The 18,580-nt window shown below is 46.6% G+C and overlaps 1 protein-coding gene across 1 annotated transcript in view; it reads right to left on the reverse strand.

Annotated features, from left to right (window-relative positions):
• Positions 1-18,580, reverse strand: part of ATRNL1 (attractin like 1) — a 356,964-nt gene that overhangs the window by 20,991 nt on the left and 317,393 nt on the right. Inside the window, exon 28 of the mRNA XM_069979719.1 lies at positions 674-788. Within this exon, the coding sequence (XP_069835820.1) occupies positions 674-788 (115 nt within the window). The remainder of the gene's footprint in view (positions 1-673; positions 789-18,580) is intronic.

Consider the following 18,580-nt stretch of genomic DNA (forward strand, 5'->3'; position numbering starts at 1 on the left):
CCTGCTCTCAGCTGTATCCAGTGTAGACAATGCTCTGTGAGCTCCAGACTGATACATTGTACATAGCTAGTCCTGCTCCCAGCAGTATCCAGTGTAGAAAATGCTCTGTGAGCTCCAGACTGATACATTGTACATAGCTAGTCCTGCTCTCAGCTGTATCCAGTGTAGACAATGCTCTGTGAGCTCCAGACTGATACATTGTACATAGCTAGCCCTGCTCTCAGCTGTATCCAGTGTAGACAATGCTCTGTGAGCTCCAGACTGATACATTGTACATAGCTAGTCCTGTTCTCAGCTGTATCCAGTGTAGACAATGCTCTGTGAGCTCCAGACTGATACATTGTACATAGCTAGTCCTGCTCTCAGCTGTATCCAGTGTAGACAATGCTCTGTGAGCTCCAGACTGATACATTGTACATAGCTAGCCCTGCTCTCAGCTGTATCCAGTGTAGACAATGCTCTGTGAGCTCCAGACTGATACATTGTACATAGCTAGTCCTGCTCTCAGCTGTATCCAGTTTAGACAATGCTCTGTGAGCTGTACAGACCTATACATTGTACATAGCTAGTCCTGCTCTCAGCTGTATCCAGTGTAGACAATGCTCTGTGAGCTCTACAGCGTGATATACAGTAGTAAACACCTAGCAGAGACAGGACTGTATATACGTCTCACCTGATTGTCCTGGTGGAGGAACTCCGGCCAAACCTCTCGGTAGACAGAGGAAAACGGTGAGGACGGCGGCTTTGTTCCCAGAGCACGGCTCTATGGCGATTGGTTTTGGCACACCCTGTAAGAAACAAAGGAGAAGGTTATATTAGATACATTACACTTATATAGAGATATAGCAGTCACATCACTGTATGCAGGAGGATATACCAGATACATGACACTTATATAGAGATATAGCAGTCAGATCTCTGTATACAGGAGGAGGATACACCAGATACATGACACTTATATAGAGATATAGCGGTAACATCACTGTATACAGGAGGAGGATATACCAGATACATGACACTTATATAGAGATATAGCAGTCACATCACTGTATGCAGGAGGATATACCAGATACATGACACTTATATAGAGATATAGCAGTCAGATCTCTGTATACAGGAGGAGGATATACCAGATACATGACACTTATATAGAGATATAGCAGTCACATCACTGTATACAGGAGGATATACCAGATACATGACACTTATATAGAGATATAGCAGTCACATCACTGTATACAGGAGGATATACCAGATACATGACACATATAGAGATATAGCGGTAACATCACTGTATACAGTTGGATATACCAGATACATGACACATATAGAGATATAGCAGTCATATCACTGTATACAGGAGGATACACCAGATACATGACACTTATATAGAGATATAGCGGTAACATCACTGTATACAGGAGGAGGATACACCAGATACATGACACTTATATAGAGATATAGCAGTCACATCACTGTATACAGGAGGATATACCAGATACATGACACATATAGAGATATAGCGGTAACATCACTGTATACAGTTGGATATACCAGATACATGACACATATAGAGATATAGCAGTCATATCACTGTATACAGGAGGATACACCAGATACATGACACTTATATAGAGATATAGCGGTAACATCACTGTATACAGGAGGAGGATACACCAGATACATGACACTTATATAAAGATATAGCAGTCACATCACTGAATACAGGAGGATATACCAGATACATGACACATATAGAGATATAGCAGTCACATCACTGTATACAGGAGGATATACCAGATACATGACACATATAGAGATATAGCAGTCACATCACTGTATACAGGAGGATACACCAGATACATGACACTTATATAGAGATATAGCAGTCAGATCTCTGTATACAGGAGGAGGATATACCAGATACATGACACATATAGAGATATAGCAGTCAGATCACTGTATACAGGAGGAGGATATACCAGATACATGACACTTATATAGAGATATAGCAGTCACATCACTGTATACAGGAGGATATACCAGATACATGACACTTATATAGAGATATAGCAGTCACATCACTGTATACAGGAGGATATACCAGATACATGACACATATAGAGATATAGCGGTAACATCACTGTATACAGGAGGATATACCAGATACATGACACATATAGAGATATAGCAGTCACATCACTGTATACAGGAGGATATACCAGATACATGACACATATAGAGATATAGCAGTCATATCACTGTATACAGGAGGAGGATACACCAGATACTTGATACTTATATAGAGATATAGCAGTCAGATATCTGTATACAGGAGGATATACCAGATACATGACACATATATAGAGATATAGCAGTCAGATCTCTGTATACAGGAGGAGGATATACCAGAATCATGAGATATAGCGGTAACATCACTGTATACAGGAGGAGGATACACCAGATACATGACACTTATATAGAGATATAGCAGTCACATCACTGTATACAGGAGGATATACCAGATACATGACACATATAGAGATATAGCAGTCACATCCGGATTGGCCAATCTGCCCAGTTATACATCCTGTGTTCTCATCACCCATCAGATGCTATAATACTGTATAGCTGTATATTACTGTATAGCTGTATGATATTACTGTATAGCTGTATATTACTGTATGGCTGTATATTACTGTATAGCTGTATAATATTACTGTATAGCTGTATATTACTGTATAGCTGTATGATATTACTGTATGGCTGTATATTACTGTATAGCTGTATATTACTGTATAGCTGTATGATATTACTGTATAGCTGTATGATAATACTGTATAGCTGTATATTACTGTATGGCTGTATGATATTACTGTATAGCTGTATGATATTACTGTATAGCTGTATATTACTGTATAGCTGTATGATAATACTATATAGCTGTATATTACTGTATAGCTGTATGATAATACTGTATAGCTGTATGATATTACTGTATAGCTGTATGATAATACTGTATAGCTGTATGATATTACTGTATAGCTGTATATTACTGTATAGCTGTATAATATTACTGTATAGCTGTATATTACTGTATATCTGTATGATATTACTGTATAGCTGTATGATATTACTGTATGGCTGTATATTACTGTATAGCTGTATATTACTGTATGGCTGTATGATAATACTGTATAGCTGTATATTACTGTATAGCTGTATATTACTGTATGGCTGTATGATATTACTGTATAGCTATATGATACTACTGTATAGCTGTATATTACTGTATAGCTGTATAATATTACTGTATAGCTGTATGATAATACTATATAGCTGTATATTACTGTATAGCTGTATAATATTACTGTATGGCTGTATGATAATACTATATAGCTGTATATTACTGTATAGCTGTGTGGGATTAGGAAGCGTCATTGCTGATCAGCCAGTCTGACCTCTGGGAAAGTTGTGTGACACTAGAGCTGTAGGACTGTGGGGTCTGTGCTGCTGCAGGGAGGTTTGTTAGAGTTCTTACTCTCTCAGGAGAGGTTCCCAGTGATGTAATTACAGTTATGTCTCCGCACCAGGCAGCATCGAAAATTACGAATAACCCACAGATTTATGTAAACCCCAACAAGATAAATGTAACTGTAAGAAGTCCTCACACCTTCAGTCCCTGATACCAGGAACACACCCCAACGTACCCATAAACCGCTTATATAGTCCCCAGACTGATCACCATCCCCTGCCCCAATATCCACACATCCTGTAGGCACTGCAGCAATCATAACATATGTATACACAGCAGAATAGTGAGTGCAGCTCTGCAGAATAAGGCTATGTTCACAAAAATATGTTACCTTGCCGTCATGGTATATGCTTCGGCTGGGATCCCTAGCGGCACCGCAAACAACTGACATGTCAGTTTTCTGCGGCTTCCATTCATTGAATAGCAGCCACAGAAAACCCTTTCAGTGCAGACTATTGAGCGAGGTTTGGATGGTGAGGGTGGAGGATTTCCTGCGTCACAGTCCTGACCGCTGTTCCTGCGCATCCCTCTCTGCTGTGTGGTGGTTAATGGCTGCGCCGGGTGTTGGGGATTATCCGGGTGATTTGGATTCGCAGGTTTGCAGCGAGGAGCGATCTTCTCTTAATAAGCCATTTGTTAGTGGAAGCTTTTAAAACCATTTTTAGTGATTTTCATTTGTTTTTCAAACCTTTTTTTATGGAAGCAAATTATAGAAGTGAGAGCGCTCATATATCAGCGTATATGGCGGCACAGCAGACAGTTATATGGGAGCGCGGCATTATAATTAGCAGAGCTACAGTATACAGAATGCAAGGAGCCGCAGACATGTTCAGGAACACAATGTGACCTTCAGGGCTCTAGCTGCTGCAGGGTCTCCAGAGACCCCAATGTATAGGGACCCCACACTATGCTCCCCCTATATACAGTCACACTGTGCGCTCCCCCTATATACAGTCACACTGTGCGCTCCCCCTATATACAGTAACACTGTGCGCTCCCCCTATATACAGTCACACTGTGCGCTCCCTCTATATACAGTCACACTGTGCGCTCCCCCTATATACAGTCACACCGCACGCTCCCCCTATATACAGTCGCACTGCGCGCTCCCCCTATATACAGTAACACTGTGCTCCCCCTATATACAGTCACACCGCACGCTCCCCCTATATACAGTCACACCGTGCGCTCCCCCTATATACAGTCACACTGTGCGCTCCCACCATATACAGTCACACTGTGCTCCCCCTATATACAGTCTCACTGTGCGCTCCCCCTATATAGTCACACCGCGCGCTCCCCCTATATACAGTCACACTGTGCGCTCCCCCTATATACAGTCACACTGTGCTCCCCCTATATACAGTCTCACTGTGCGCTCCCCCTATATAGTCACACCGCGCGCTCCCCCTATATACAGTCACACTGTGCGCTCCCCCTATATACAGTCACACTGTGCTCCCCCTATATACAGTCGCACTGTGAGCTCCCCCTATATAGTCACACCACGCGCTCCCCCTATATACAGTCGCACTGTGTGCTCCCACCATATACAGTCACACCGTGCGCTCCCCCTATATACAGTCGCACTGTGCTCCCCCTATATACAGTCACACCGTGCGCTCCCACCATATACAGTCACACCGCACGCTCCCACCATATACAGTCACACTGTGCGCTCCCTCCATATACAGTCACACCGTGCGCTCCCACCATATACAGTCACACTGTGCTCCCCCTATATACAGTCACACCGTGCGCTCCCACCATATACAGTCACACTGTGCGCTCCCCCTATATACAGTCACACCGTGCGCTCCCACTATATACAGTCACACTGTGCGCTCCCACCATATACAGTCACACTGTGCGCTCCCCCTATACTATATACAGTCACACTGTGCACTCCCCCTATATACAGTCACACCGTGCACTCCCACCATATACAGTCACACTGTGCGCTCCCCCTATATACAGTCACACCACGCGCTCCCCCTATTTACAGTCACACCACGCGCTCCCCCTATATACAGTCACACTGTGCACTCCCCCTATATACAGTCACACCGTGCGCTCCCACCATATACAGTCACACTGTGCACTCCTCCTATGTACAGTCACACCACACGCTTACCCTATATACAGTCACACTGTGCTCCCACCACATACAGTCACACTGTGCTCTCCCCCTATATACAGTCACACCACGCGCTCCCCCTATATACAGTAACACCTTTAAAGATACCGTGTGTATGTGGCATACGTGTCTGTTACGTCTACTGTATGTATGTAGTATGTATTACGTGCGTGTTTGTTGTGTGTCTTCACTGTGTATTTCATCTGTACAGTCTGATCTCCTTGGAAAGCTGGGTGACGGCCACCATGCCCACCAATACATCCGCCACTCTGGTAGTCACCCAGATATCCCGAGTGATGCAGCAGTCAGTGTTACTATCCCCTTGGGCCACCTTGACGGTGGTGGCCTGACCGCCCCTAACATCACTCTATGGCATGAAGTTTATGATGAGAATTAAGAGAATCTGTGAGCGGACACTGAACAAGCAGCAAATAAGCAGGCTCTATTTTACACTGATATATGGTAACAATCAGCTGTGCGGAACATTATATGCAAAGATTGTTACTTCTCTCCTCACATATCACGTCTAGAAAATGATGACAACTGGGTGTGGTCTTTAGTGAATGGGTGTGGTGTTCAGAGTGGGTGTGGTCCCCTGAGAGCAGGTGTGGCTCTTTATCAGCATTTGTGGTCTCTATTGAATGTGTGTGGGCTCTGATCAGTGGGTGTGGTCTCTGATAAGTGGGTGTGGTCTCCAAGTTTTAATAAAATTAGAATTAATCAATTACATTTATTTATTAGACTTAGTAAGTGTGGCCCGAAGTTTACTGGATACTGGAGTCATCTAGGACCCTGGGGGTCCCTGTGCTCACTGGCTTCGCTCTGTTATTGGAGAAGCTGAGGGGGCGCTTACATTTGGCCCTGCGGTCTGTATCTCTTCTCCATATCTTTGCAGTGTATCTGGGAGCCATTACTGAGGTCTGATTGATGGAGGAGCAGTCAGGTTTATGGCCCCATTGTCCGGTGGCGGTGCTCGGCCCGTCCCCCTCCATCAGCCGGGAGCGCTGCTCTTGTATCTCGATTTTGTGTTTCCTCCCCATCTCACATCCATGCGTCTCCCATCCTGTCAAACTTTCTCTCCCCTCCACCCTGACAATAATTATTTCGGCTGGCGAGAAGACGAGAGACGCATCAATCCTTAATTTCTCCATCCAATTTTCTAATTGCTTTCTTGGCACGCGGTGGCAGAGGAGCGGCCCGGCTCATATGATGCATTTACTGCAACCATCAGTAATGTCATTCCTAAAATGACTCAAATCCAGAGAGCGACGCAGTGAGTGGGGAGGGGGGCATTCCCGGGGCCGGGGCTGAGTCATGGCCGACGCAGGGATTCTAGCCCAGGCTTTGTCTGGAAATTCTGGAGTGTTCAGAACACAGTGGTAGCGGTGACCAGGCCGGCGTCCTCACTAAAGACGCGGTGACAAGGTCATGGCGGCCAGGATGCGGCTCAGCGATCTGGAAAAGCTTCGTAATCAGGTTATTCTATAAACATCCAGTTAGCGGGGCAAAGATCTGTGACGGCCGACGTGTCCCCACCCTCCCCTGTTCTCTATCCTGAATACAGGATCATTACAGGGCACAGTATAGGGAAGGCATACAAGGGGCACAACCCAGGCCCCCAGAAACCGGTAATCCGGCCCTGGTTATGTATACAGGCCAGGACATAGCCAAGGACATCAGAGTATTGTACTTGGATACAGGACTAGGGCCGAGCTGCAAGTCACATGACACAAGAAAAGACAGAGAAGACATGGAGGTCCTCTACAAGGAGCGCGGCATCTATACTGCGGAGCTGCCATGATGGCGCTGACTGCAACATGAGATAGTGTGCTATCAGTGTAACAGGAGGGGGCACCGTGCATTCACATGACCAGATGATACTGATGTGGCTACTGTCATGCCCCTCCCCCTTTTAAGAGGCTTGTCTACTTTAAGCAACATCTTTTATTGTATTAAGAAAGAGGTGACTAGTGCATTGTGGGGGAGTCACTGTTATGGGGGCACTGTGGATGTTATTATGGGGCACTATGGCTGTAACTGTTATGGGGTCATTGTGGCAGTCACTGTTATGGGGCACTGGATGTCACCGTTGGGGGGGCACCTTGGCTAGGATTCATGGGGCTCCATCGCAAGAAGCTGTATGGGGTCCCATGAATCCACTGGCATGCTGGGGAGCTGGGGGAAAGTAATGACGAGGGACTGAGCTGGCCGCTGGGTCATGTATGTGCACCGTGGGGGTGGCTCTTGTGGCTGGAAGGGCAATGCTGGAGCCCTGCCAGTAGGTGCTATGAGCCGTAGCCACCATGGGGGCAGACTATGTTTCGGCAGGAGGCCCAGGCCCTGTAGCGGTCGCATGGTCTTCCTCCATGATGGTTACACCACTGGCTGTCACTGTTATGGGGTCATGGTTAGGGGGTCCTAGGTGTCACTGTTGGGGGCACTATGACGTCACTGCTAGCGGGGCATCTGGCACTATAATATGAGAAACCTCATTAAAGGGATATACATATGTCTGTGCGTCCATCTTCCCGCTGCCCATCACAAGAGCCTTCTATACATACCTTCTGCGCTGCTCTGTGATCAGATCTGACAGTGTCACAGAGGCGGGTCTGTGACATTGTTAACTCCCGCCCCGCTGTTCATGCCCCCTCCCCACTTTCTCCAGGTTGATTGACACCCTGCTGATCTTTGGCTGCGCATGGTTTCAACGTGAGCCGGCTGTCTGTCATTCTGGAGAAGGTGGGACAACTGCCTGAAGATAAAGCGACGGCCGGAGAGCAGGGCGGGAGCTGACAGTGTTATAGACCCGACCTCTGCGACATTGTCAGACTGAAATTAAAGGATGTTTTTTACCCACATGTCAGGTATGTATGTATGTATGCATGTATGTATGTATGTATGTATGCTCTCGTGATGGGCAACAGGAAGCTGCTTGAGAGCGCTGCAGTTATGGGGTGACGCTGGTTCACCAGTCTTATCTTGGCTATCATAAGAGACCCTTATGTTGAAGTACCCGGAGTGGTCCACATAGCTCTTTACTCACCCTCTAATGGACAGGCCAGGACAGCCGCATCATTACACTAGAGAGTGGCTATATTGGGGGTTTATGCACAGGAATGTATTAACCCCTTGCTGCTCGGCATTTAGAAACCTTCCCCTCATGGACACTTGATAGACAATGCCATCCCTCCAGAGCAGCACTCTGATTTGTTCAGCGTAGATGACAGGCGCTCTGGGGCCGCAGTGTTTGTCTCCGGGCATCTGCCATGTTTCCTGCAGCCTCAACATACCCAGAATCCGGAAAACACGACAACGCTTCACAGCTCATCAAACCAGAGAAGAGATTGAACAGCGACTGACAGGCAGGAGCCGGCAGGAAGTGTACACAGGGTCCCTGACAAATGCCCCTAGTTACACATTAGCCTAAGAGTCCTCATGACTGACTATATATCGCTCTGATCCCAGGATCCTATGTACTACGTTTTTATAATAAATCCTTTTCTGGGAAAGTGAGTGTTCCCTCTTCATCATCATCACTGCTGAGACGCTTCCTACATTAGCAGAGCTGAAAGGGTTAACTTTACATGGTAGGGTGACTGCTGTGTGTGGACTATATACGTCAACCCTGCCAGGAATCCAGCCCCTAAAAATGTAACCCTCTTGCAACCATAGACCACACTACCTATAGTGAACCTAAGCACCAACTATGGTCCCAGGCACCAACCATGAACCTAAGCAACAACTATGGACCCAGACACCAACCATGAACCTAAGCAACAACTATGGACCCAGACACCAACCATGAACCTAAGCAACAACTATGGACCCAGACACCAACCATGAACCATAGCACCAACTATGGTCCCAGGCACCAACCATGGACCTAAGCAACAACTATGGTCCCAGGCACCAACCGTGAACCTTAGCACCAACTATAGACCCAGACACCAACCATGGACCTAAGCAACAACTATAGACCCAGACACCAACCATGAACCTAAGCAACAACTATGGACCCAGACACCAACCATGAACCTAAGCAACAACTATGGACCCAGACACCAACCATGAACCATAGCACCAACTATGGTCCCAGGCACCAATCATGAACCTTAGCACCAACTATGGACCCAGACACCAACCTGGGACCTGAGCACCAACCATGAACCTTAGCACCAACTATGGTCCCAGACACCAACCTGGGACCTGAGCACCAACCATGAACCTTAGCACCAACTATGGTCCCAGACACAAACCATAGACCTAAGCACCAACTATGGATCCAGACACCAACCATAGACCTAAGCACCAACTATGGACCTAACCCACAAACACTGATTCAACAATCAATTATATATCCTTCTCTCCACTATGAACCTATTATCTATCCATGACCACCAAACATGGACCCAAGCGATAAATATACACTTAGCCAAATGATGGCCTCAACCCTCAATGAAGGACCATACCAACATAGACCGAATCACTAAATAAAGTCTCACCACCCACAAACCAATGACCACCAAGTACCAACGTACCATGAACCAAACTATGTGACCCAACCCATAAATATATAAAACCCACTGAACATACCAACAAACAAACATGGACTAAACCATTAAATACATCAATACGGTAAATACAATTCGGTCTTCTCCTTGCTCATTCTCCCGTTGATACAGGTCTGAACACTCAGATCCGGACCAACCAAAACTTTTGACATGTCTCTATATGTCCAAAGTTTATCCAGGACAGGCTAGCTGCAAGGACTCAGGAACGGCCCAATACACTTGTATAAAGAACAGCAATCACATGTTGTCTCCAATCAGGTATGTATTGGAGTAACCGCACCACAGCTGCAGGCTCATTAATAATGTTTTAAAACTACAAAAAAAAAATCTATTTTATGTCTAATATGCCACAAACTTTGACCTTACTATCGCATCATAGGTCATTATGCACATATACCATATATCTCACAGGTAAGAGACGGATGATATTTATCTATTTCGGACATAGAGAACAGATCATATTTGTCTTGTTCTGAGATTATATTTATATCAATTGAAAGAAAATAATAGAAAATTAAATAGTAAAAGGGGGGGGGGGAAGATAGACTAGTTGTAATATATAGACAAAAAAATCCAAGACTACTTTCTGACACTCATCTATATATGAGGATTGACTCCAATCCAGCTCATCAGTAGGCTACTGAACACCTTTCTGTTCTCTTCTTACCCGGAAAATTTTTTTGTTTTATTGTCAGTTTTATTTTCAGAAGAAAAGGTACCGCTATGGGCACGATATGTACGCCCCATTATGTGAATGTGTTTCCTGGGTGGTGGGAGGACCCTGTTGTTTTTACAGTGCACTGTTCTTCTTACACTGCACGTATCCTTTTCTGGGGTTGATATATACATGACATAGTGATTTTTTTGGAATGAGACGATCACTAGCTTCCACAATTTTGTTTTGTTACTGAATGACAACATAGTAGGGGTGCACTTTACATCTGAAATCTACCATGATGGCAGAGTTCTGACCAAGATTTAAAGGAAACCTACATTGACTAAAAGTTTCCCTGAATGGAGCAGTTACCATCCTTTCTCTCTGATAGTATTCCTATAGGGTAATATTTTCAGGCCAGAAGGAATTGCTCCTCTGAGGAAACTTTTCCACAAGACTGTAATACCCATTACAACGGTTTTTGGCAAAGGGGTTATCTTAAAAAGACGCTATACAGTGCCACAGCGACCCCACCAGAGGGACTCTTAAAGGGTTTGTCACTTAAATTTTATTTTACTAATTAGAGTCCAATATTAGATCTTGTTCTTTTATTCTAATCTGTTTCTATTCTCTGACTTAATTGTTCTTATTATGGGGGCGGCCATCTTGTCTGGGGCTTTTTTAACAGCATTTAGAGACAGCATGTCACATGGACATAGAGGACAATAGACAAACTCTGTCCCATTGACATGAATGTGAAACATTACTGAGCGCGCTCTGTGACCTGTGAAGAGGTCATTCTACAGGAAGCTGCTATTGTCTCCTCTATCTACTGGTGTCACATGACACTGCAATGCTGTGCAGGTTATATTTTATAATTGAGAAAAATGGAAAAAATATTAATACTTCTTGCTGATCCTGATCCTAATCTTCTACGCTCTGCAGAACCTGACTGGATCATGAATAATGGCGTTATAGCCTCCGATGTTGTTCTCATCCATTGAGTGGTGCTGACTGTACTCGTGCTCACTGTGGTTTCAGCAGCACAGAGGGTTTCAGCCATCACATGACCTCCATGTACATCGCATTCTGCAGACTTTCAGATCCCAGAATATTTATGATATTCCTCGCCCTATAGATGGTCGTTCTTGGAGAGGTCACGTGACACATCTGACGCATTGATAATATTACCACCATTAACATTTTCTCCTCCATCAGAGGACAGCGACCGAGCAGTAAACGTATCATCCCTTTGCCACGTGCACCACAGGACAACACCGCAACCTACGCCCTTCACCGCACAACGTCCAATCTCTGAGAGAATAATATCCAGATCACACGAAGACATACAGCAACTATTCCTTCACTAATTCACGATTATATCCTGTCATACATAAAGTCACCTCCAGAGCTGCACTCACTATTCTTCTGTTACATCATGTTGTATCCTCCAGAGCTGCACTGTTCTGCTGTTACATCATGTCTTATACCCCAGTCACCTCCAGAGCTGCACTCACTGTTCTGCTGTAACATCATGTCTTATACCCCAGTCACCTCCAGAGCTGCACTCACTGTTCTGCTGTAACATCATGTCTTATACCCCAGTCACCTCCAGAGCTGCACTCACTATTCTGCTGTTACATCATGTCCTATACCCCAGTCACCTCCAGAGCTGCACTCACTATTCTGCTGTTACATCATGTCTTATCCCCAGTCACCTCCAGAGCTGCACTCACTATTCTGCTGTATGATGTTATCCTCCAGTCACTTTCTGCACTGTAGTGAAAGTTGTGCAGGTCCTCCAGCTGCGGAGTACTGCCCCCTGTTGTTTATAGGGAGCATGTTCTGCTGTGTTGCATTGTTGGAGGAGGTTAGCTGCAGTACATTATCTCAGTTACTCAGTCAGCATCTGTCAGGAGCTGAGGTGGAGAATTGTGCATGCAGCTCTGGATGTGACTGGAGTTACTGTACAGGACTAGTAATCTGCTGGGCACCTGGTAGTCACAGACACATATATTGTAGAGGTGGGGTCCCGGTGCCCCCCGGTTATCAGTGTTCTGTAAGGCACGGGCGCTGCAGGGAACATCTAATGTGCACAAAGCTCATAAATCCTGATCCGGCTGCGATCTCTTTGTTTGGATGTTTTTTTAATGCTCCCATCTCACATTTCATCTCACTTTTATAATCTTTGCTCCGAGAAGGGACGGAACACATTCATATTTTATGTCTATTGTTCCAGAGCCGCACCGCACACATATATATCCACCAATCTGCAAGATTGTACACTGCGCAGGGGCTTAAAGGGACAAAGCCCCACAGTCTACACCTTATATCAGTGCTGGAGCGTTATAAGAGGAGCGGCTGATATCAGTCACATATGATGTAATAGGAGGTTATATCAGTGCTGGAGCGTTATAAGAGGAGCGGCTGATATCAGTCACATATGATGTAATAGGAGGTTATATCAGTACTGGAGCGTTATAAGAGGAGCGGCTGATATCAGTCACATATGATGTAATGTCCAGAGGTTATATCAGTACTGGAGCGTTATAAGAGGAGCGGCTGATATCAGTCACATATGATGTAATAGGAGGTTATATCAGTGCTGGAGCGTTATAAGAGGAGCGGCTGATATCAGTCACATATGATGTAATAGGAGGTTATATCAGTACTGGAGCGTTATAAGAGGAGCGGCTGATATCAGTCACATATGATGTAATGTCCAGAGGTTATATCAGTCCTGGAGCGTTATAAGAGGAGCGGCTGATATCAGTCACATATGATGTCTGGAGGTTATATCAGTGCTGGAGCGTTATAAGAGGAGCGGCTGATATCAGTCACATATGATGTAATAGGAGGTTATATCAGTACTGGAGCATTATAAGAGGAGCGGCTGATATAAGTCACATATGATGTAATAGGAGGTTATATCAGTACTGGAGCATTATAAGAGGAGCGGCTGATATAAGTCACATATGATGTAATAGGAGGTTATATCAGTACTGGAGCGTTATAAGAGGAGTGGATGATAACAGAGAGTAATAGCGGGTACTCCCCAGCTTGGAAGAGATTGCAGGTCCACACAGGCTGATAGGATAAGATTTGCTGCTGCGGCACAGACCGACCTGCCCTCCCCAGAAGCCTCCATTGTTCGTGGCCCGGGGTCCCAGGTGACCCCCTTAATTTGATTCAGGTAACATCCTTCTCCGATTTGCTGAGTAATACAAAGACGTTAATTGGCTTTTTCTTATTAGCAGCCGCGGCGTCTCAGAGAAGATGTTAATCAGCCGACGCGTTTCCGCTGGGAAGACGAGATTTCTTGAAGAAAAATTACAGATCAAAGTTAACAACAACTGGGTCACTTATTAACCCCGTCCTGTCTGAGGGGAGAGCCGGTCACACTCTGCCGGGCGCCAAATATATCAACATGGTGCACAGTCAGCTTGTGACACTACCACATGGCTCCTGTATATGTAGCTGCAAAGAACAGTGGTGAAAGTACGGGATGTCCAGGTGGCTTAGACCCCCGGGTCTCAAAGACATGTGACCGCCATATTTACTACCTGCCCCTATATGCATGTGGTAGCTGGCACATCAGCAGGCACACGTGCTGGCACCACTTCATGTTTTATCCAGATCGGCACCTCTACAGTCACGTGTTATCCGGAGCGGCACCTCCAGTGTCATGTGCCATCCGGAGCAGTACCTCCACAGCCACCTGTCATCCAGAGCGGCACCTAACGTGTCATCCGGAGCTGCACCTTCACAGCCACGTGTCATCCGGAGAGACAACTCCACAGCCACATGTCATCCAGAGCGGCACCTCCACAGCCACTTGTCATCCAGAACGGCACCTCCACAACCACGTGTCATCCGGAGCGGCACCTCCACAGCCACCTGTTATCCGGAGCGGCACCTAACGTGTCATCCAGAGTGGAACCTCCACAGCCATGTGTCATCCGGAGCGGCACCTCCACAGCCATGTGTCATCCGGAGCGGCACCTAACGTGTCATCCGGAGCGGCACCTCCTCAGACACCTGTCACCTGTCGCGGCACCTAACGTGTCATCTGGAGCGGCACCTTCAAAGCCACATGTCATCTGGAGCGGCACCTCCAGTCATGTGTCATCCGGAGCGGCACCTCCAAAGCCACATGTCATCTGGAGCGGCACCTCCACAGTCACGTGTCATCTGGAGCGGCACCTCCAAAGCCACGTCGTCCGGAGCGGCACCTCCACAGCCAAGTGTCCTCCGGAGCGACACCTGCACAGCCACCTGTCATCCGGAGCGGCACCTAACGTGTCATCTGGAGCGGCACCTCCACAGCCACGTGTCATCCGGAGCGGCACCTCCAAAGCCACATGTCATCTGGAGCGGCACCTCCACAGTCACCTGTCATCCGGAGCGGCATCTAACGTGTCATCTGGAGCGGCACCTCCACAGCTACGAGTCATCCGGAGCGGCACCTCCACAGCCATGTGTCATCCGGAGCGGCACCTCCACAGCCACCTGTCATCCGGAGCAGCACCTCCACAGCCACGTGTCATCCGGAGCAGCACCTCCACAGCCACGGTGTCATGACACAGATTTCCCTGCACCAGCGCGTCAGGCTCCTCACCCTTTTGTGACAATAGAGTAAAAATGGATGAAATGGCATCTGGAAATGATGCATCCTGGGACTTCTGCCTCCCCCATGGTCTGTAACATTATATGATGACAGGAGGGCTCCAGACTCCACACTACATATATCATCTAACTAATACTCCCAGCGGGCTCGTCCTGTAGGGATGATGGGAGCGATCAATACAGAGAGATTGACGTTTAATTAGTAAATATGGAGTGATCAATGTGTCCCCATACAATCATATAAACCACCTGCACCGAGGATTCTGGGAAATTACATCAGTCAGTCTACTGTATGGGAGGAACACAACCCGGTAACAAGAACACAGAACTGTCCTGTATTATGTGATGGAGGAGAGGAGGCAGAATAGTCAGTGCAGCTCTGGAGGTGACTGGTATAAGACATGATGTGACAGCAGAATAGTGAATGCAGCTCTGGAGGTGACTGGTATAAGACATAATGTGACAGCAGAATAGTGAGTGCAGCTCTGGAGGTGACTGGTATAAGACATGATGTGACAGCAGAATAGTGAGTGCAGCTCTGGAGGTGACTGGGGATAAGACATAATGTGAGAGCAGAATAGTGAGTGCAGCTCTGGAGGTGACTGGTATAAGACATGATGTGACAGCAGAATAGTGAGTGCAGCTCTGGAGGTGACTGGTATAAGACATGATGTGACAGCAGAATAGTGAGTGCAGCTCTGGAGGTGACTGGTATAAGACATGATGTGACAGCAGAATAGTGAGTGCAGCTCTGGATGTAGCTGAGGTACAACCTGTAACAGTATAATGTGCGGTATCTGATATGTATATATAGACACCAGATGTGCAGTCTCTAAGTCCAGTTCACGTGTGGCGGAGATCTCAGCGTGGATGGTGTCCCACACAAGGTCAGCTCGGCCGTACAGGAGGTTCTCCGGCTCTGCCTCATTTCCTCAGCTCCTAATAAAAAGCGCCCGCGGCCCCAAGGCTGCGTCACCCGACGCCATTATCACAGAGGAGGCCGCTGCTCCGCATGAGACGCAGGATCCGATACATCAGAAGCCATTACAGCAGCCTCCCGCAGTCACATGACCCAGCAACGCCTAACTATATGGGGCCCATAAACATCAATAGAGCACAACGGAAACCGCAGCGTCCATAGGAAAAAGGAAGTTCCTGGAAGTATAACTACTCCACCCACCGTGTGAGGATGATTGGTTACAGTGATTGAATTCCAGGGACAATCTTAGGATCATTCGTTTACTAGAGTTCACAAGCGATTGTATCTAACGACTATTGTTCTGTGTATTATGGGGAACGATATCAGGTTCAGAAAAGCGTTTACTATTGTTAGTCGGAGAAAACGAAAAATCACTTTGTACTGGATATTCTGCATATATAATGTATGACTCCCATCATCCCTGGCCCCAGGAGCTCACACTCTAATCTATCACACACAGTGTATTATCACTCCCATCATCCCTGGCCCCAGCAGCTCACACTCTAATCTATCACACACAGTGTATTATCACTCCCATCATCCCTGGCCCCAGCAGCTCACACTCTAATCTATCACACACAGTGTATCATCACTCCCATCATCATCCCTGGCCCCAGGAGCTCACACTCTAATTTATCACACACAGTGTATCATCACTCCCATCATCCCTGGCCCCAGCAGCTCACACTCTAATCTATCACACACAGTGTATCATCACTCCCATCATCCCTGGCCCCAGGAGCTCACACTCTAATCTATCACACACAGTGTATCATCACTCCCATCATCCTCCCTGACCCCAGGAGCTCACACTCTAATCTCCTATCACACACAGTGTACCATCACTCCCATCATCCCTGACCCCAGGAGCTCACACTCTAATCTCCTATCACACACAGTGTACCATCACTCCCATCATCCCTGACCCCAGGAGCTCACACTCTAATCTCCTATCACACACAGTGTACCATCACTCCCATCATCCCTGACCCCAGGAGCTCACACTCTAATCTCCTATCACACACAGTATATCATCACTCCCATCATCCCAGACCCCAGGAGCTTACACTCTAATCTCCTATCACACACAGTGTATCATCACTCCCATCATCCTCCCTGACCTCAGGAGCTCACACTCTAATCTCCTATCACACACAGTGTATCATCACTCCCATCATCCTCCCTGACCTCAGGAGCTCACACTCTAATCTCCTATCACACACAGTGTATCATCACTCCCATCTTCCCTTACCCCAGGAGCTCACACTCTAATCTCCTATCACACACAGTGTATCATCACTCCCATCATCCCTGACCCCAGGAGCTCACACTCTAATCTATCACACAGTGTATCATCACTCCCATCTTCCCTTACCTCAGGAGCTCACACTCTAATCTATCACACAGTGTATCATCACTCCCATCCTCCCTGACCCCAGGAGCTGACATTCTAATCTCCTATCACACACAGTGTATCATCACTCCCATCATCCCTGACCCCAGGAGCTCACACTCTAATCTCTTATCACACAGAGAGTATCATCACTCCCATCATCCCAATATACAATTTGCTCTTAGAAGGGTAATTCTCCTGTGTGTTTGGTAACTATGGTAACCGCTGTAAGAGGTGTCATAGTATGTCTGCTGCTGAGGACGAGCCCGGACCAGGCGTGATACACCCGGGGGGGGGCACGTTATCTGTATATAATAAATATTCATTGATCATTCGCACCGCGCGGGGGAGCGAGCCGTACTGCGATTTCCATTTTTATAACAAGATTCGGAGAAATGTGCTGACATCCTGCACCGCCACCGCACACCCATCGCCTGTCACACATCTAACTGCGCAGATTACTGGAGGAGGAAGGGGATTTAGGGTTGTTTTTTATTTATTTATTTGTCGCTCCCAAAGAAAAGAAAAATCATTTGACTCAAGAGGAGACGATCAGCGGCTGATGGGGGGGGGGGGTCCTGTGCCATAACCTGCAAGACCGAGGAGTGCTCCTGTATGTATTACAACCTCATCTCCCATCATCCCTGACCCCAGGAGCTCACACTCTAATCTATCACACAGTGT

Source organism: Dendropsophus ebraccatus, chromosome 8 (genome assembly GCF_027789765.1).
Source record: "Dendropsophus ebraccatus isolate aDenEbr1 chromosome 8, aDenEbr1.pat, whole genome shotgun sequence".
Lineage (NCBI taxonomy): Eukaryota > Metazoa > Chordata > Amphibia > Anura > Hylidae > Dendropsophus > Dendropsophus ebraccatus.